General features: G+C 32.2%; 3 protein-coding genes across 7 annotated transcripts in view; 1 reads left to right on the top strand and 2 right to left on the bottom strand.

The window, feature by feature from the left end:
• The first annotated feature begins 809 nt into the window (after positions 1-809).
• LOC107026098 (protein CHLOROPLAST IMPORT APPARATUS 2) lies at positions 810-5,021 on the top strand. Of its 2 annotated transcripts, none has more exons than XM_015226953.2 (3): positions 810-2,442; positions 3,610-3,809; positions 4,786-5,021. In XM_015226953.2, the coding sequence occupies exons 1-2, from the start codon at positions 1,351-1,353 to the stop codon at positions 3,802-3,804; spliced, it is 1,287 nt and encodes a 428-aa protein (XP_015082439.1). In that variant the 5' UTR covers positions 810-1,350; the 3' UTR covers positions 3,805-3,809; positions 4,786-5,021. The 2 variants fall into 2 exon arrangements, with proteins under 2 accessions (XP_015082439.1, XP_015082438.1); XM_015226952.2 differs by having other exon boundaries at positions 812-2,442; positions 3,610-3,765.
• Positions 5,022-10,817: 5,796 nt separating this feature from the next.
• Positions 10,818-12,961, bottom strand: LOC107026367 (tyrosine--tRNA ligase, chloroplastic/mitochondrial). The gene has a single exon (XM_015227310.2). It carries the CDS (start codon positions 12,852-12,854, stop codon positions 11,277-11,279), a length of 1,578 nt encoding a protein of 525 aa, XP_015082796.1. The 5' UTR covers positions 12,855-12,961; the 3' UTR covers positions 10,818-11,276.
• Positions 12,962-15,602: 2,641 nt separating this feature from the next.
• The window catches only part of LOC107024640 (protein NRT1/ PTR FAMILY 8.1-like), a 6,988-nt gene continuing 1,506 nt past the window's right edge, over positions 15,603-21,084 (bottom strand). Inside the window, exons 2-6 of one of the 4 annotated variants that reach the window (XM_015225633.2) lie at positions 20,475-20,526; positions 18,555-18,666; positions 17,598-17,815; positions 16,916-17,469; positions 15,603-16,708 (exon numbers count right to left, since the gene is read on the bottom strand). In XM_015225633.2, coding sequence (XP_015081119.1) covers positions 15,835-16,708; positions 16,916-17,469; positions 17,598-17,815; positions 18,555-18,663 — 1,755 coding nt within the window. In that variant the 5' untranslated portion in view covers positions 18,664-18,666; positions 20,475-20,526 and the 3' untranslated portion in view covers positions 15,603-15,834. Of the gene's footprint in view, positions 16,709-16,915; positions 17,470-17,597; positions 17,816-18,554; positions 18,704-18,789; positions 18,930-20,474; positions 20,527-21,084 lie in introns of those variants that run through there. The other 3 variants (XM_015225632.2, XM_027918249.1, XM_027918250.1) reach the window with 3 other exon arrangements.

The raw sequence follows: 21,084 nt of genomic DNA, 5'->3' as shown, positions 1-21,084 counted from the left end.
AAGATTTGATACATCTTAGCGTCATTAAACCTCACTGATGGGATTAAACTAAATTGTTAATATCTTTTCTTCATACTTATTTATTTTAATTTGTTTGTCTTACTTTCTTTTTTAGTTTATTTTAGAAAAATACCTTTTCTAATCTGAAGACTTCTTAATTTCAACGATCTACATTACATATTTAAAGCCACAAGATTAAATAATATTTTGATACATTTATTTAGTTCAAGACCATAAAATTTAAAAGTTTTTTACTTTCTTAAATTCCGTATCAAACCAAGTCAACACAAACAAACAAATTAAAACAATGATAATAATTCTTGTGAGAACCAAAACTTGCTTGAGCTTGTTTTAAACTAGGCATGATACACATATAGACATACATCTTAACCTCAACTTATAGCTAAACACTCTAATATTAAGGATGCATAACAAATCTTCACTGTATCAGCTGAACAATACTCCAAGTTATAAAATAACCATCCGTACACCACAACATTTATTTATCACATCAGCATCGAGTATTCGAAATTTAATCCAATACTCAAAACTTATCAAGAAGGTTAATACAAGATTTCAAACAAACAATACTTTGGGTTAAGAGGATATTTTAGTAAAATTAATAATTGCACTTCTTAAAAAAAAAAAAGTAAAAAATAAAAAAATTGTAAATCACAAAGCAATAAGTGGTCCATCCAATAGTTGTAGGCTTTGTTTGTTTTTTTCTTTCTGTACTACTGATTTTCCATCACCCAAAAACACCCCAATCTCTTCTAGTGAACTCTTACAACAAATCTTAGCCTTTTATCTTCCCCCGTGACCCCCTTTTCTTTCTATCATACTTCAAAAAATTTTAATTTTTTTTCTTCATAGTTTTGATTATATTTATTTATATATATATATATGCCAAACCCCAAAACCCTTGTGAATTCCTTTATTTAAATACCCCTTTTCCCATTCTTAGATATTTCTTGAATTCAGTGCTTTCATCTTCTTGCCCAACTATAATTCTCCCTTGTTCTTGTTTAAGGTTAGATTCTCTTGGGATTAGTTACTTCATTTGTCTAATTTGTCAAAATTCTTTCTTATGTTTTTGGTAGGTTCTTGGTACTGGGAAAGTTGCTTGACTCATTTATTTGATAAATCTTTAAATATATAATATTATTTCGAAAAAGTTTGGTTTATAGTGTGAAATGAGTAAAAAAATTTTCACTCTTTTTTTAGGGTTTTAGAAAGTTGTTTGTATATTGCACCAACTACTTTGTTTTTTCAAAGTACTCAAATGATGGGGTTTTGAAATTTTTGTTCTCTGTTTTGTTTCTCTGTTTATTTGATATTTGAAAGAAGAAAATGTCATCCTGTTTAGCTGGTGGTAGAGCAGCTTATAAATTAGATTTAGAGATTATAAAATCTCCATCTACCTCGTGGATCTCCCAATCATCTTCTCCATCTTCAACATTATCTGAATCGAGCAATTCTCCCATTGCAATCTCTACTAGAAAACCTCGAACACCTCGAAAAAGACCTAATCAAACCTACAATGAAGCTGCTGCTCTTTTATCAACAGTTTATCCCAAAATTTTCTCAACAAAACACCTCACTAAGCCTTGCAAATTCACTAAACCACATTACCCCTTTTCATATGACTCCTCAGACTTGGTTGTCCCTTACCAAATTGTCGAAAATTCGGGGTTTTTGCTTCATCCTCCATTGATTGAAAAACCTGATTGCGTAATTGAGCATAAATCTGTTAGTTCTTGTGAAAAACCATGCCTGAGTCCTGGAGAAATCGACTCTAAAGGGAGTGGTTCGATAGATATGTGTGAAGAATTTCATGAAGATTTCGATGCTGAATCGATTTTAGATGAGGAAATTGAAGAAGGTGTTATTGATAATATCATGGGAAAGATAAGAGATGAGAATGAACTCAAGAATGAGTCGATATTTAGTTATAGTTATAGTCATAGCAAGCGCCACCAGAATAATTCTGGTGGCACTTGTTATGGTTTTCCAATAGGATTAGGATTCGAAAATGGGTACCAATATTATGATTTTGGTACAATGAGAGGTGGGGTGAGACCATTGAGAAATGTTGATGATGGTGATAATTGGTGGAGGTATACTTCTAGTGTGAACGTTACCGACATTACTCCGAAATTTAGTAAACCTCCTATCGAAAAGAAGAAAAAGAAGGTTGAGAGACTCGTCGAGACGAGAGTAGGCGCGGAAACATCATCAGCTAAAGATAATTCGATTACAAGGAAGAAGAATAAGGAGAATTCAAATCATTCGATTAAAGAAGAGGTAATCGACGTTCCTAAACCAAAATCGGGGTTGTTACTAAAATTGAATTTCGATGATATTTTGAACGCGTGGTCCGATAAAGAATCACCGTTCTCCGATGACATTCAGGGTTCAGATGCCGCAGGAAATGATGTACAAGTAAGTTTTTAATTTTTATTTTTTATCTTTTATGATTTGAAATATTATGAAGAATTTTATTTATTCGATTCTGTTATTTTTAGTTGAAAGTAGTAAGCATACAAGATAAAACTGCAACATAATTTTTGGACCACGACACGTGCATTTCATGCTTTTTTTTTCTCTTTAATTATAAAGAAATATTTTATTTTTTTTTCTTTAAAAAACTTTTCTTGCTTTTTTATACACTTTTTATTTGACTCTATTTTTTTTTCTTTTTGTTAAATTTCATGACATAATATTCAAGTTGGTAGTTGGCATCAAATGACTGTTACAATCTTGCCTCTTTCCAGCTAGAAAGTGGGACCTTTTTCACACACTAATATATAAAATCGTAATTCGATATATAAAGTCTCTCACGTTAATAAAATTAAAAAAAAAATTATTTCCATAATTTAAATTTATGTGATAACACTAATGTGTTTTTTAAGAATATTTTTGAAAAGTTCAATTTATTTATATTACTTTTAGTATATACTTGTTTGAAGTTAATTTGAATCCATCAATGTTTAATTATTGTAGATATCAAATATAGTATTTAATAAATAATTAGTTTAATACTACGTGTATGCATCCTTAACACACAATGATTGTTATAATTTTAAATATTACTTTTTCTTAATAGTTTATTCAATAATGTTGTTGTTGACGTAATAGACTAATAATGCATCCAAAATAAAGTGTTTTATTATCAAATCATTTATTATGACTTCAAGTATGTCATCTTGTTAAGATATTTTTATAAAATTCTTCCCTACTCGTCCTATTATTATTTGTTGCTTTATTTATTTTGTTATTTTATTATCGTTATTATATTTTAATTTTTACTTTTTAAAAATCAAATGTTCATAAAAGAAATAGTGAAATATTTTATTTGTGCAATTCTACTGAATATATATTTATTATCATATATTTCATAAAAAAATATTTAAGTGTCTTGTTGATACATTCAACATTTTTGTTTTCACCCTTATGTTGTTATATACATGTTTGTTTTCACCATAAGAAATTAGAACTAGTTAAATTTTATTAAAATTTGAAGAATGTATAGGAATAAGATATATTTTTTCTTTTTATTTATTTTCTTTGAATTTTTTTAATTTTTAATTTTATTTTTTTTGGATGCAGGCCAGATTAGCACAAATAGACTTATTCTCAGAAAATGGAGGAATTAGAGAGGCTAGTGTGTTACGTTACAAAGAAAAACGACGTACTCGATTATTTTCTAAAAAAATTAGATACCAAGTTAGAAAAGTCAACGCGGATCGACGACCCAGAATGAAGGTATTATTATTAGAAGAAAAATCGACTTATATACGTTGACAAATGTAAGAGTTTTTTTTAGACATTGTTAGTTGTTTCCCATAATTTTTTAAGGTTATTTATTTCGTTTTTTTTATCGACATTATAATTATTTTTTGAGTAATCTGATAATAAGTTTTAGTGAATTTTTTTGTTTTTTGGGATACTTTAAGTGTTCAATTAATTATTTTGATTTTATTTGGGCTTGAAATATAGAGAAAGAAATAAAAAGGTGTATTTTTTAAAAACAAGAAATCTTTCCACTACATTTTTTATATATATTTATTATTAAAAAAAATTGATTCCTTAATGTGAAACAAGGAGAAATGAGTAAAAAGAAAAAGTAAAACATGGAACATATGACCAATTTTTTAATATTTATAAAAGTTCTAAATCTTATAAAGGTAAATGATTTTTTCTTTTATTTTTATCATTATTATTAAAAAATTGACAATGTTAAATTCTTGTAACTCAATCATTGTGCAGACAAATAAGATGGTGGGGGATCTAATAAATCAAATAAAGGCACTTTAAAACTTTAGGAAATGATACTTTTTATTTTTACACTATATAATGATGAACTTCTATACTAGTTTTTCTTGTTGGGAATGATTTTTTTTTTTTTTTAAATCACTTTTAAATTTTAGGAAAAAAATTGATTTCCTATACTAGGTAGAAATGTAGAAAATTTCTAAAAGAAAAAAAAATCAAATTTTATATTTAGGGATAGATTTACAATTTCTTCTTAAATCCTCATTTATATGTCATATATTGTTAAAATAAATGAAATTTATAAAGGGTAAACAAAACTCCACTTAATTAACATATCTAACAAGTAAATTAGATTATATAATCCATTTTCATATAATAAAAAAAGTCTCTAATTTTTGTACTTATACATGTTCTTAAAAATATTTCAATTTCTTTATGCATCCCTTGATTTTATCTTTATTATGATTCGGACCTCAAGTTTTATATTCTTTTTTTTTTAAATTATTGCAGGGTAGGTTTGTCAAAAGCCCAAATTCACCAGAGGATGAGCTAGGATGATTTTTCTAGAATTATTAGAATTTTTTTGGGTATTTGCAATTTTGTTTCTTTTATTTCATTGTTCTTTTTTCTTTTATATAAAAAAGTTATTCTTCCTTTTTATATTTAGAATAAAGTACCAAGGAAGATAGACTAGTTGAGAACAAGGAATATTAAGCAGAATAGTTACATTTCTATTTCTCATTTTATGTTTTGTTCCTTTTTTTTTTTTTTTCATTTTTCTTGTTATTTGTACCAAACTTATTATCTTAGCGCGATTAGAAGGATAGTTAAAAGTAGGAAATACGTTAATACTGAACAATTATGTATAATTCTCCTTCACTTCAAGACCTCTCATCTATTCGCATCGAGCCAAAACAGATACTGTGAAGAGTCCCACCGACCCTTTTCCGTAGTAAACATTTGTGTTCCCACAACAAAAAAGGCTAAAAATGGGCTAAGTCTTTTAGACATCTTACAATAAAGAAGCACTAAACCCTCGTTTGCAGATCACCAAGATAGGATAGTCAAGGAAGAAATAATCATCAAATTACATTTAAGATAAAGTAAAATTCCTCGATGAGATATTTTTTTCGATAAGTTGTATGAATTCAAGAGGACCCTAAGGTCCCGTTTGGCCATAGATTTCCCAAATAATATTTGGGAAAAAATTCGGCAAATAATGTTTGTCCATATAATTTGCTTTTATTTGGTAAATATTTTCGGCAAATATCTCAAATTCCCAAATACTAGCTTTTTTTAAAGTATTTGGACCAAATCTCATTATTTAGGATCTTTTGAAAATTAAATTTACCCCAAACTTTTATCTTTTACGAAAACACCCTCAGTAGTAGTTGTTTGCGTTGTATTACATATTTTTTACGTAAACACCAAAATAGTGATGAAATATTTAGTGAATATTAAATAATGATATTATTGTTGATGAAAATAATGAAAAATTAGCTCAAGGTAACAAAGTCACGTGCTTCGTCTATTTCACGATGTATGGAATGATGCTTGTTGTACTCATTTCAAGTTATCACATTGCTCTAGTGTCATGGACACTATTTTTTATTGTTATATCGAACATCCAATTGACTTGTAATATAAAATTATTGTTAGTTTTGATAGTTTTTATTACTTACAAGTATAAATCATATTTTTCTAAAAAGATGAATATATTTCCCAAATCCTATGACCAAACACATGGTGAAATTTCATCTAAATTTTCACTCAAATAATATTTGCCAAGAATATTTAAAAATTTATGATCAAACGTTAGCTTAGATAAATATATGTACATTTGGAAGATACAACCAAAATAGACAAAGAGATGCTCACAATTTTCTATATTTCTATGTATACAACTCTAACTTTGGACAAGAAAGTGCTCCAAGTACATGCATCATTATTCAGTAATACCTTTTGTTAGTACACTCTTTTTCTGGCCCCAACTACAACCCAAAAGACCAGTAACTGTGCCACCATAGTGACAAAACAGTACAACATTCCAATACACCCAAACAAGTATATATAGGAAACATGACTGCCACAATGTACTTTTTACGCGGTTCAAAACTCGGTTAATAATGAATTCTATCCCGCCATTTATATCATAGTGATGGAATAAGTTATCCCATATATAACTTATCCTGAGATTACTTGTTCTGAATCAAACGACCCCCAAGAGTGCAACTATTGATGTGAGGTTATGTTATGTAGTAATGGCTATCAAGTAAAAGCCTTGCCATGTAGACAAAATCCTGGTTCTTAAAGTGATAGAATTCCCAAATATGACAACTAAAGAAGATACAAAAACTTTATCCTATCCTTATTTTCTTATCCCATCACTATTTATTTCTATCCCTCACACCTAATACATAGCTGCAAGGACAACTCTTCACAAGTGGAGTTCATTAGGCCGCTCTCGTACCCGGTCATGTACCCTACATGTACACATGAAAAATCCTTAGAGAGCTTTTTCCAACTATAAGAGAACCAAACTCAAATAGCCAGCCCTTCTGTATCATCATAAAGTAACAAACACGAATTATACTAGAAAATGATGAGGAGAGGATTGCCCAAGTCCATATGAGGAGACCACCAATCCATTTCTCAACCAATGTGAGACTTCTACCCACTCTAATCCCCCCCCCCCCTCTTCATGCTCAGACCCAACTGATCGTGGACTAAGAGTCCAAACGGGAACGGACCTGGCTCTGATGCCATGTCAAGATATGACACCTGGGCCTAACTCAACTCCAAAAACTAGCTCATGAGGGAAGGATTCCCCAAGTCCGTATAAGGAGACCATCCGTCCATTCCCCAACCATTGTGGAACTTTTACCCACTCTAACAAGATGAAACAACAAAACTAGAACACACTGAAGTCTAAAGCAAGGTTAGATCATTGGATGATTTCAGATTCTGAATGTAGAAAGCATTTCCTTCAATTTGAGCTTATTTGTCCCGCTTCAGTATATTGCAGCATACTAACAGGCTAGCGGCAAAACTAAACAAATCGTGCAGCTATGCCACAGTCTTCACCAAAATCAAACTGCTGCAATATCCACCCACACCATTTTTCATACTTGCAGCACCACAGCCGCCATTAATCACAACCAGCAACCCCAACAATACCTGTTATAGACCACTCTTTATTGAGCAAAGTGGAGTGTGAAACTCTATGAATAACTGAAATCACACCTAAAAAGAAAATAGATAGTTCAAAGCATCAATTTAGTATCAATATGTTGAAGAAGTTGACTATCGCTAATACTGCCCCAAACTGTTGTGATGCTTCATATTGTTACATGGCAACACATTCATTACAATGTCGCTGATGTGTTAAATGCACAAGTGGCTCATCAATCAGCACAGAAAATAATAACGTAGAAGAACAAATATAATAGTATTAGAATAGCAAGAATTCTGCACAATGAAAAGAAGTTGAGAACTAACAGGAAGTTAAACAAGCTCAATATGAACTCTTAGATAAAAGCATGGCAATGTGTCTTTGGCGGAGTAATCATCCCTGTGAGATATCTTCTTGACACAATATGCGACCCATATTTATGAATTTGAAATGCTTACAGACGTGACTTAAGCTTTCTAATCACCGAGCTGCAAGAACCATATAAGAACGTGGAACCTAAATGGAGTTTACCGTTGTCTGCGATGGGAAGAAACCTTCGAGTCTTTATTTTATTCTCTGTTTTTGGTAAGATTGATCTGATAATAGCCTCCAGATTACAAAGTACTAGCAGATAAGGGTAGCTTAGATTGCATTCACACACACAAATTAGAAGAAACACATAATATCTTTTAGACTTTATTGTTTAGATGATCTACAGAGACAAAGTGAAGTAGTCCTATTCATTCCGAAATAACGTTAGCAATTTCACACTTCTTCTTTATATGCAGCTCACTTTATCTCTTTTTCTACTTTTCCTGATCTCATGTTCTTTGTCACTACAGAACTACACTTGTATGCAACTAACTTTTTCTTCTTAGCCTTCAATAATGTTCCATAGGAAATTAAGGACTTCTATAAAAATGAAGGAACTTTGAAACAATCAAGACATTGAAGCAATTATCCCATCTAACTAACCCCTATTTGTTCAGTGGACCCTACTTCTAGAGACGGTTACTGCTTAAAAATAAATATGTAAGGCAAGCGAGGGTGTGATCTAAAGGTCAATAAAGTAACCATGAGGTCCCAGGCTCAAATACCAACAGAGGCAAAAAAATATTCTAGGTGATTTTTTCTCATCTGCCTAAGCATTGGTGAGAAGTGTTACCCGATAGTTGTGCTACGAGAGGTAGCAGGTGCCTGTTAAATAGTCAGAGATACGTGCAAGTTGGCCTCGACATCACCATCATAAAAAATAAAAATAACTGAACGAGTGAGCAGGAACAGGAAGGTGTCAAATTCATCCTAGGAAGGGGAAAGATAATGAAGGAATGCATCAACCATTGCCTAAATGTAGTTCAAGTCTTTCTTCAATTATATAAGAAGATAAGATTGATACATTCTAATTAGTGGAGGTACACATTTTTTCCTTACCTTCAGTGTTTTCTTCTTTCACCTATATTTTAGAAAATAGTTCATTCAATCGTCAACCTTATGCTTCGAGAAGTTAAAAATCCTTTTCTCTGCTTAAACTGCTATAGAAAATTCTGAAATTGAGCTATGGTAATTTATTTATCGAAAACCCACAAGTTGACCATCTAAGACAAAATTATATTCAATTCACAACACTAAAAATCAAACGGGAACAAGGGAAACTATATCACAAAATCATAATATATCTACCATTACAAACATATTGAGGTCAAGCTAAGTTAGATTAAAGTCAAATAAACATAGACCAACATTAGAAAATAAAGGAAGAACGAAGAAAGAAAGATTAACCAAAGGAAGCACTTTTACCGTCAACAATGACTTTGAGGAAGATGTAGACAATGGATTTGCAAAAGGTAACACCTGCCGGCAACAATGGCTCACAAAAACGGAGTTTTCACTTAGGCATTCAGGCTTAAAGACTGAGAGAGCTGACTTTATCGATTCCCCCACTATTTTTTAAAAATGAATTTGAGAATTTGACCAGCTCCACTCCATTCCCTTCGCCTAAGAACTCATCTTCGCTTCACTATTTATGCTTTGCCCAGCCTCAGCTCTGTCCTTCTCTACCCCATTGCCAAACTAAGCAAATACATGTTCTCTTCCAACACACATGTAAGTTACAACCAAATAAAGAAGTACATCAGAAATAAAAAAGGCCCAAGAATCACTCCTTCACAAATTCAAAAAGGTAACCACATTGAGCATATTAAGTTTAATGATACACATTCAGCATGCTAGTGTTTCTATGAAGGTACCTCTAACACCCTTCCTTCGTGTAGGTCAAACACATTGGTAAAAACTCATGTCTTATTATGTCAATGTAAGCATAAGACTCAATAGAGAAGCCGTTGAATTTTAAGAGATACAGCTAAAGCTAACCACCAAGAATGACATAAGCAGTGTGCTCAAACTTCAAAGGTGTATTAAGGCGTGGTCAAGTCCTGAAGCACAAAAAGCTCAATGAGGATGCTTCGCCTTGCTTATGTTGCTCCAGTGTAGGGAAGACACTAAGGCGGGCGCCTCATTTCTTGCAAATGCTATTTGAATTAAGCAATACTAAACAATAAATGTAATTAACAAAGGGATGTATTAATTGTTAAGGAAACTAGCCCACGATCTAACTGCGCTTTGCGCCAAAAGCCTCAACATATTTGGAGCGTTTTCTAAAGCTTTTTTGCCTTTGACAATACTAAATATAAGCAACATCGCAAAGGCCACCCCTCCTTTACATTTGAAAAAAGTTACGCATATCAATCGTATAAAGAAGACTCATAATGAATCAAGGGCTAGAGACCAAGAACGATAGAAGCAACATTCCTTTTTATTTTCCCAAAACAAAATAAACGAGGTCATCATCCTCCTTCTATTCTTCTTCTTAATCAATGTCATTTTTCTTCTTCATAGTTTTCTTTTGCACCAATACCAGCAACATTAAATATTCAATACTTCCAACTAATGTGTTAGTCACCAGAAGAAACAAACCTAAGCTGATGCAATTCTCCCTTTACAGAAAAGTACACAACCTACCCAAAGGGCACAGCAAACAAACAAAAACTTATCTACGTTACTCCAACGATTAAACAGGAGAATGGACAGGCAAGTTTATAATTGAACACAACAAATAAAACTTTTGGTACAGTTCCAGAAACTGATAAAGGTAGAGTCTATTTCAAATCACATCTCACGAAACCAACAAATGTTGCTCGTCAACCCAGACTAATTATTATGTGTCTCCCCGGATCAGGATAGTATTAGCTAAGCCAATTGTACTTTGCATCTGGCTTTCAACTAAAACAAGATTGCAGATTCTGTGATAGAACTAGCTTCTACAATCATGTCGAATGAAACATATATAGCAAAATCGAATAGAAAAGAGGCGAAAGATGCAACCACTTAAGTTGAACCATAAATAAGGAGTGTCCTCCTAACTGCAATAAGATATCACATCTGTCCAAGGAGAAAAACAAGCAGAACCTTTTTCAATTAAATGAAATTCTGCAAGTATCCAAGAAATTCTTAAAGCTTGCATAGCTCATGTTTGTCTCCCTCCTGGATCATTATTTTAAAAATAATTACATAAAAATACCAAGAGAAGAGGAAAAATTTTCCGTTGCGATAATGTAGAACTTCTCACTTCCTCTCAACACTTGTCCGTCTTGCTCTCGTTCTATCATATGCATATCATGTAAAACTGTGTATCTCGCCAACTCAGAATGCTAATATGGAACTGTCATCTACAATATGATTCAATAGCAACTACTCAAATTCAACCAGTGGGAATAGCCACAATCATCCTTACATATGAACACAAATGGAAAACTAGACGAACAGCAACAGCTCAGGATATTCTAACAACCATCTTGTTCTTTTTCCCGGCAGACAAAAGGATAACTTTGTCATCCACAATGTCATCTGCCTCAATCTTCTTACTCTCGCTATCAACTTTGGCATTGTTCAAGTAAAGTCCCCCTTGCTTAAGCATTCGTCGTGCAGCTGATTTGCTTTCAAGCAAACCACTGGAAACATAAAGATCCAAAATTGGTATGTCTAACACCTGTTCATAATTCATGGAGCAAGATGGTACATCAGCTGCAATACCTTCAATTGTTTTCCAATCCAATTTGGTATCAGCATTTCCAGGCTTCAAAGCCTCTGTAGCCTTTAGAGCCTCTTCCAATCCCTCTTGTCCATGAACAAACCGTGTAACCTCCTCGGCCAGCCTACGCTGAGCTGTGTTAGGAACATATCCTGGTTTTCCCATATCCTTCTCCAGCTCTGCAATCTCTTCAATGCTCAAAAAAGTAAGTATCTTAAGAAACCTCACTACATCATCATCTGGGACCGTAAAAAAGTATTGATAGAACTTATACGGCGACAAAAGTGAAGCGGATAGCCAAATTGCACCATCCTCTGATTTTCCAAACTTGGTACCATCACTCTTGAGAAGCAAAGGAAAAGTAAGCCCAAAAACAACCGGTACGCTGCCAACAACAGCTCCATTATCGGAAGATTTTCCTACAAGCCTACGAATAAGATCAGTACCAGCAGTGATATTACCCCATTGATCACTACCACCAATTTGCACATTGACACCTTCCTTTTCATACAAATGCACAAAATCATAACCTTGTAAAAGCTGATACGTAAACTCAGCATAACTCATCCCTTGCTCTGCATTTTCCAACCTTTTCTTCACACTTTCCTTCGACATCATAGTCCCAACTCTAGCATACCTCCCCACATTCCTCAAAAAATCCAAAAACTTCACATCTTTCCACCAATCATAATTATTCAAAATTTGTACCTCTCCAGCATTTTCACAAACACCTGGTGAGCAAACCAAAATCTTCTTAACAATACCAGCAATCCCAGATATATTCTTCTCCAAAGTCACTAAATCAAGCTCTGGTCGCTCCAAACTCTTCCCAGAAGGGTCACCAATTCGACCCGTAGCACCTCCAATAAGCCCCACAGCATTATGCCCACAACGTAAAAACCAAGAAAGCACAATTATACCCAAAAGATTACCAAGGTGTAAGCTTTCAGCAGTCGGGTCAAACCCACAATACACTTTCAACGGACCCAAATTCGGGTCGGAACAAACGGAGCGTAATGAGTCGCTAGTCACTGATTCCAATAACCCCCTTTCTTCAAGAATGTGTAAAACATTGGGTCGTGATTTACTGTTCGGTTTGCTAAAACTGTCTTCTTGGGATGCCGGCAATGGTGAGATAGAGCAAAAGGGTCGATGGGAAAAGTTGTGGCGGGAAGGGGTATTGGGAAGAAAAACGTATGTGGGTAGTGGTAATTTTCTCAATAAAGATGAAGTGAAAGGTCTAAGGGTAGTATTGAGAAGAAGAGATCGTAGGCCGGAGTTAATGGCACCGGCACCGGCACCGGCGGCGGCGGCGGCCATTTTTGTGGGTGTTGACTGTTGAGCTGAGTGATGCTGTTTTATCTGCTTGGATGAGTTTAACTGGAAACACACTGTTCTTGGAAGGCCATATTTCTAATAATTTAGATACACAAAGTTTTTAATATTACGAATTTTATTAGATTTTGATTTGTTTAGATATTATATTTCAAAATATATATAGTTAAAATTAGGTGTAATATACTCAAGTGGATTTATTCGTATCTGAGATACATAGACAAATATAGTTTGCCTTTCTCATATCTCGCTTGCCATTTCTCTGGTGTATTTGATATTTTAGATACATGTGAAGTTCAACCTATACATGATATGTGTTCAGGGTGATTTCCATGTATTTTATATATATGGACAAATTTCGCTTGTCTACCTCTAGTTCTCGTTCGCCTTTCTCCCTAATTCACTCTATTTGATAGCAAAAAACAGATATTAAGAATATTTGTCTTAAAATTTAATATAAAATTGTTAAATAATGTGATAAAATGTATTTATTTCAAACTATGGAGACAATTAGTAAACATAGTAGGAATGTTTGTGTAATTGGATAGTTTCTCCATAAATTATTGGTGAATTTAATTTCTTATTCCCTTTAATTTATGTGACGCTTTTCAAATTTTGAGATTTAAATAAGTTATTTTTTATCATAATTTTTTAAAAAATCTTTTAAATATTTTAAATTGATAATATTATGATTTATAATATTTTTTACGCAATTTACAAATATATAAATTTCATTTAAAAAATGTAACATTCTATGCCCAAATTCATAATTAAACTTAAATTGTCTGACTCACGAAAAATGAATAGTGCCACATAAATTGAGGCATAGAAAGTAATTAATTCTTTTTAAAAAAATTACTAAATTGATTGAATTCGTAAACTCATTCATAAATTCACTTGCAAAGTTGACACAATAAAAACTTATATGTTTCTCAAAACGCATATAATCAATATTTATATTCAAACACAAACTTTTAATATACATCATTACTATCCAATCTGTTATGCATATTGATCCACCCATGAATCTTACCATTTAACAAATTAAAATGATAAAATTAACATATACAACCCATAATAATTGTACATTTAATAGTTTATAACATATGTTTTTCTAAATCAAAACGTCTATACCTCAACTTGATTAGTTTTGTTCAATATATATAGAAACATACCAGCATAAAAAATTAGAACTATATTATTTTCATACTTAAAGATAAATTATATTTAATTTTATGTTATGATCATAGATTCATAGTAATAGTTTGTCTAACTTTCATCTTAATTGTGAGCATACACTTTATACTGATAATTTAATTTTTTATGCAAAATTTAAATCCTATACACTGAGTATTCATTTGATAGAGTGTGTTAAAATATTATTGACTATATCATATTAATAATATTAAAATTATAATGGTAAAATTAGTTATGCTCAGACTTTTTCCTATATATCCACGATTTGAATATTTGTCACAAGAAATTAGTTAAAATATTTTTAATCATGCTGTTTTTTGTGACCATGCTATCACAAGAAAGTTCATGTACCCGTCGTGAAAATATTCAGTGAATATTTACAAAACAAATACATAATAGGCAAGATACAATATTCATAAGATTCATCCAAGCAAAAAGTATTACATGATTACTGTTTTCATAAACAAGACAATAAAGAAGAAGTGAAAATTTAGATAAAAAAAGAAAAGTAAAAGAGTTCAAAGATCCATACTTATAATGGAGTAATGGACTTGCGCTAATAAGAAAATTTAGTGGGTTAATGACCCAAAATATAAAGATATGTAAAAAAATATAGTCTTGATGTTATGTTGATATATTTAAAAATATTTATTGACAAAATCTGAACAAGTAAAACACTACCTAAAAAATATATAATAGATATCTTTAAAATTCACAACCCGAAGGCTGACCTCTGAGGTTTGCGGGTTGAGCCTATGAGGCCAGCGGAATAAATGAGGTTGGTTAAAAAAACCTCGTTTCTAAATGAGCTAAAAAATTGAGTCCAACCCCATTTAATTCAAGAGTTGAGTTGGGCCGATCTAGCTGGCCAAACCTATTTTGACAGCTCTAAATACAATGAAGTGAAATTAGGCTTATAATCCGCTTGTTACCTAACAGATGCCTACTAAGAGTAGATGAAAAATAAAATTTGTTAGGACGTGCAAACAATTTTGTAGGGAATGAATTATACTTAACCCAGCTTTCTCAGACTCAAACAATGAAGATTAAGACATCAACAACCATATAGACATTTAAAAAATAAAATGATAATAAGTTGCCCTTATGAGTTAATACTATCTTTAATAGCTACCCTATAAATTCAATAAAAGATGACCTAATTTGGGAAGTACCCACCTGCACGAAGCGCGAATAATTTACCTAATGTATAATATAACTATACATAGTTATACACATAAGATAAAATCTTACCAAACAAAGAATTGAATTATACAATAACTACTACTTGTATCAAATTACCTAATACATTCTACTAAACGACCCCTAAATCATCTATTATCATAAGTCAAATAGACGAATATATGATATATCTAACTCTCTATTATAATTGAACAAACAATTCTTCTATAATATTATTCCTCTTTAAGTTATTGGGTTGTAAGTTAAGTAATTGGTATATGTTTTTAATGAATTTCATAAGATAAATATAATTTTGACCAAAATTACTAGATTGCATTGAACCTGTAGCGAACACTCTAGCTCCAGACACCACATATAACAATCAAAGAGAAAATGTAGCCATGAGATAAGTCTATAGAATACGTTCGGATTATAGACGATGTAAGTTTGTAGCTAGCGCTATATCCTTACATGCAACACTTTTAGATATATCTCACACGCTATGTCATGTGAGTAAAAAGTGTCTAATAGATAACACTTTTCTAACATATTCTAATTAGCACAAGGCGAACCAAAGTTACATCATAAATCAATAGGCGAGCTTATTGTCATCATCGTTAGCCATCATTGGAACAGGGTCGTCCTTGTTGATTGCCTTCTTATACTTGTATGTCCTTGCAACGATGAGAAAAATGAAGAAGTTTAGCACGCTTAGAACGGACAATAGGAAGAAGAAATAATGAAGTTTTCCGTAATTTGGATTGTCTGTTAGCCATCCCATCTTCCCATTCCTCGTGCTAATATCCGTGACAATGATTACTAACAACGAGCTCACATAACTCCCAAGCGCGGTGGTTGTCAAAGAGAGAGCAGCACACAAACTCCGCATTGAATCAGGAGCTTGATCATAGAAGAACTCCAACTGACCGATAAATGTGAAAACTTCAGCACAACCAATTATCATATACTGAGGAATTTGCCAAAACACTGACATTGGGATGTCCTTGGAGTTATAAAGGTTATGCCTTTTTACTATCCCGAGCCTAACTACCTCTACGAGTGCAGCAGATACCATAGCAAAGACAGATATAACAAGCCCCGTTCCCATTCGTTGGAGTTGAGTCAATCCATTCTTGTGACCTGTGAACTTTCGTACGAATGGTACAAGCACTCTATCATAGACAGGAACCCATAGAATAACCGCGATGGTGTCAAAAACAGATAGTGAAGCCTCGGGGATTTTCATTTTGCCTAAATATGTATCCATAGACATGGCTTGCACCACAAAATAATTGCTCATTTGGTTATACACTGTGCTGAAGATAATACCAGTAGCCCAAATAGGTAGCAACTTGACGACAGACTTGAACTCCTCAACTTGTGTCACTGTGCAAAGTTTCCAACTGTTTATCGAACCTCTGTTCTCATCCGACCCTGTTTTCACAGCAGCTCTATCGAAGAACCTGTAAAAGTAACAAACATATTCGAGTGACAGAACCTCGTTAATGTTACAAACATCAAGCTAGTTAAAACTCTATGTGACAAGCTCGACTCACAAGGCATTGATTCTTTCAGATGTATCAATTGAGCAAAAGCTTAACACCTTTCATTCTTATGAATTACTTTTTCAATATGAAAATGAAAAATCATTACGTCATTTCTGAACGTACCTCAAGTCGTTTGTATGAGCAAGTTTTCGACTCCCTTTGATGGCGGATTCAGCTTCTGCAGTCTCATATAACAGTGATTTTTCGGCAGGCAATGTAACATGAAATTTTCTAAGAGAAGCCACAACCACCTGGCATATACGCGTCAAAGGGCTTCCTCCAGGCTTTTGGTATCTATAGAGACGAGATCCTGAAAAGAATGATACAACAGCTAAGGCCATAGCTGCAGCAGGAACACCAAATCCCCATCCCCAGCTAATATCCTGTTGTATCCAGACTATCAACGAAGAAGCAACGAGAGCCCCAATGTTGATAGAGAAGTAGAACCAATTAAAGAAGGAATTTTTGTAGTTCCTCTCGATAAGATCAGCATCATCAAACTGGTCAGCACCATAGGATGAGACACACGGCTTGATCCCTCCGGTTCCCAGTGCTACTAAGTAGAGTGCAACAAAGAATACTGCTGTTTGACTATCCGTCGAGTGACATTTATTCTTTTCATAACAAATCGGCCTAAGCCCCGGTACTGATGCTGATACTGTCAATAGTGTCATCCCCTTGAATAATGATAAGAAAAATCAGTTAAAAAAATCACTACAAAAGAAACTAGAATTAGCTATGAACTTCGTTACTAATCTGTCGCTAAATCACTCGTAGACACCAGATAGTAAATTAATAAACTCACACAAACATAGATGATTGAGAATATGGCTATAGTCCAGTATCTTCCAAGATAAGAGTCGGCGAGAAATGCTCCAAGCAAAGGCATAACATAACAGGTCCCTGACCAATTCGACTGATTTTTAGACGCCGTTACAGTTTCCTGACTGAGTTGAGTCTTGAAATAATACACAAGATTGGTGCTCATTCCATAATATGCCAATCTTTCACAGCATTCATTCCCTGTCAAAATGACAACAGTTAATATCAATAATAGTTCTAATCGCAGAAAGTTGATTTCTCAACAATTTTATGCCAAACTAATTGCGTGTATAGTCATTCAACTAATAGTTAGCATCTCAGAAAGTCACTTTCTCTGTTGAAAAACAAATAGAATCAAGAAGAAATACGACTTTCGGAAATAACTACAATTAGTTGAGTGACCACGCAATAGTTTGGCATAAAATTGTAAATGTTTGCTTGGAGTACTTAACTACAAGGCCACTCTATTCAACATATTTGGCGGAAGACGAACCAATGTGCAGACATTTTGACAAATAAAAGGAAAATGTACAAGTACCCCCTTAATCTATGCCCGAAATCCCAGAGACTTATACTATACTAAGGTCCTATTACCCCTGAACTTATTTTATAAGTAATTTTCTACCCCTTTTCGGTCTATGTGACACTAACTTGAAAAAAAAAAGTCAACCAGCATTGAGCCCACAAGATAGTGCCACGTATGCAGAAAAGGGGTAGAAAATTATCAATAAAATAAGTTCAGGGGTAATTAACATTACTATAGCATAAGTGTGTCTCTGAGATTTCAGGCATATGTTGATAGGCTACTTGTGCATTATCCCACAAATAAAAGATACAAACATAATACGTGAAGATTATGGTATAGAACTATGTTTGACCCGACTCCAAAAAAACACGAGACTATGAAATGATCATAATGACAATGAGTTAATATTATTACCAAGTATGTAAGGGCAAGCCTTCCAAGTTCCTGTTTTCTTCTTATTTGCAGGCTTATTGCGATAATCGACAGTTCCATCCTTGGTATAGACATCTTCTTCTTCTGCCATGGCCTAACAAAGATGAAACAAAACGACGTTCTTGATCAACCTGGTTTTCGTTGATCAAATAAATTATCGATACCTAGAAACTCAAAACTCAATTTAGATGGAGGCAAAAAGATTGAGCAATCTCACAATGTTATTCTTAAGGTTCATTCGCATAAACCTTAAGGCATTATGTTCGTGTCACGTCGAGGTACTACAGGGGGAAAAATAGCAAAAATTTGATTCAGTTTATCGTAATTGATTAGTTGACATGTTGGTTAATCGAATTATTGAGGCATAGACATAGAAAAGTTAGATGTATATTAACCAATGAAAAGACTAGATACATCTTGGAAAGTGTTGTGTTAGTTTGTTGGAATATTAGTGGTTCATATTATCAATCAAACAATAAAAAAAAATTTAAAAAATAAAATAAAACAATCAACTATCCTTGTAAATTCCTCACAACCAATTTGTTTTATTTGAGTTTTCATCTCATTTATTTCTTTCATTTCAGTCTGTTTACGTCATTTTTAGTCCGTTTCGAGAAAAATATCACTTTCGATATATATATACTTCGTTCGTACATTTTTATTTGATTAATATTGATTTATCACACTTTTTGAGGAACAATAAATAAAACGACATTTTTACAATATTACCTTTGAATAATATAAATTTAACGTTTTTGAAAATGACTATAATTAATAATAAAGACAAATTAAAAAATAAGTGAAATTATCTCTTGTCTTTTCAAACTGGACAAATAAAAGTGAACGGAAGCTGATATTTTGATACATCACTCATATACTCACTTTGGTCTATTTTACTTATTATATTTTTTTTGACGCTTTTTAAGAAAATGTTAATTGAAAAAAGAGTAATTTGACTAAATTATATATCTTTATTTATTCTTTGATCTCAATTTCATACTTTTCTCTTTTTCACTATACAAATTTCTCTCCACATTTATTGAATTGAGTTAAGGGTAAAAGTTAAAATTAGTATTTAGTTTAGGACCATCTGATTCAAAAATTTTCAATACTTTTTCAAATTTCATGTTCAGTCAAATTAATATTTAGTACTTTTTTAAATTTCATGTTCAATCAAACTAAGACCATAAACTGAAATATAAAGAGTAAATGCTCAATATTAATCATCTAGTGTGCTTTCATTATGACTCAATCTCTATTAGTATGTTTTACTAGTACTAGTACAAATGAGAAAAGAAAAAAAAAGTAAACTAAGCAAACAAATAAACCTCAAAAAGTGGAACAAAATTTTTCAAGAGAACATAGGAGTACAATAAATACTACACCTATATTTGTTCTCATTGGGAAAAAAATGTTATAATACATTTATTTAATTGATGAAAAATGACAAAAAAGAATTTAATTTTATAAAAATAGTAGGTGTTTGTTCTTCAACAATGAAAGTCGTTGAACTTCAAACTCGAGTGGAAATCTCCTTTCACATGCACCTAATTTATTCATATGGGATTTTTCATCCTATTAGTGTCACATCTACTTTTCTATCTTTTGATCAATTCTTTTTTCATCATACCGGAGACAAGACATGATCGGGATTTAAGAAAAATGTACCCTTAAAAAGAGCCAAAAGACTAAAGGAAATGAGGAATGACTTAATTTTACTAGAAAATATTATATCACTCTTCTTGATCCTTTAAAAATACATCATTTTTGAGGATCGGACAAAATCAATCTATATTTTTAAAAAAAAGTCTAAACAACATAAGAAATAATTGCTTGTAACAAAACCTAGACTAATACGAGCCGATCAGAAAAAGCAAAAAGAATGGTGAAAAAGAAACAAACCTGAAACCTTTGATGTTGTAAGAAAAATTCTTAGAAGAAGAAAAGGTTGTTCCTGGAATTAGAAATTCACAATTGGGAACTCAGTCAAAGAACACAAAATTATATTTATGCTTTGTGATAAATGATCCTTAATTTGTTTAATTATATTTATGCTTTGGAATAAATGATCCTTGATTTGATCCTCTGTCCTTTTTATTTTTATATTTTGACCTTTAAATGACAAAAATCCTCCCATAAATATAATCACTCTGAATTTACTTGTTCATTTTTAATTTAAAACATCTATTAAAAAATAATAATTAATATCATGAGTTTATTATTTTATTTCTATTAATTGATAGAATTTCAAAATAAATTTACTCATTAAAGAGGTTCTACATTTTTTAGAATAGTATCTCTCTAAATAAATTTAAGGATATGATAATCAAAATATTATCTTTTTTTGATTTGTCAAAAATAACTAGTAAAAAGTCAAAAAATGAACAAATAAAATGGGTCAAAGGAAGTATTTTGACCATTTTTCTCCCCTTTAATGATGAAAGTCACTGAATTTTAGATAGAGGATGTATTAAGTGGAAAAGTGTTTTTGATTTTTCATGTTCAATTAGTT

The sequence above is a fragment of the Solanum pennellii genome, chromosome 7, assembly GCF_001406875.1.
Source record: "Solanum pennellii chromosome 7, SPENNV200".
Classification (NCBI taxonomy): Eukaryota; Viridiplantae; Streptophyta; class Magnoliopsida; order Solanales; family Solanaceae; genus Solanum; species Solanum pennellii.
This window is presented reverse-complemented; position numbering and strand designations above follow the sequence as displayed.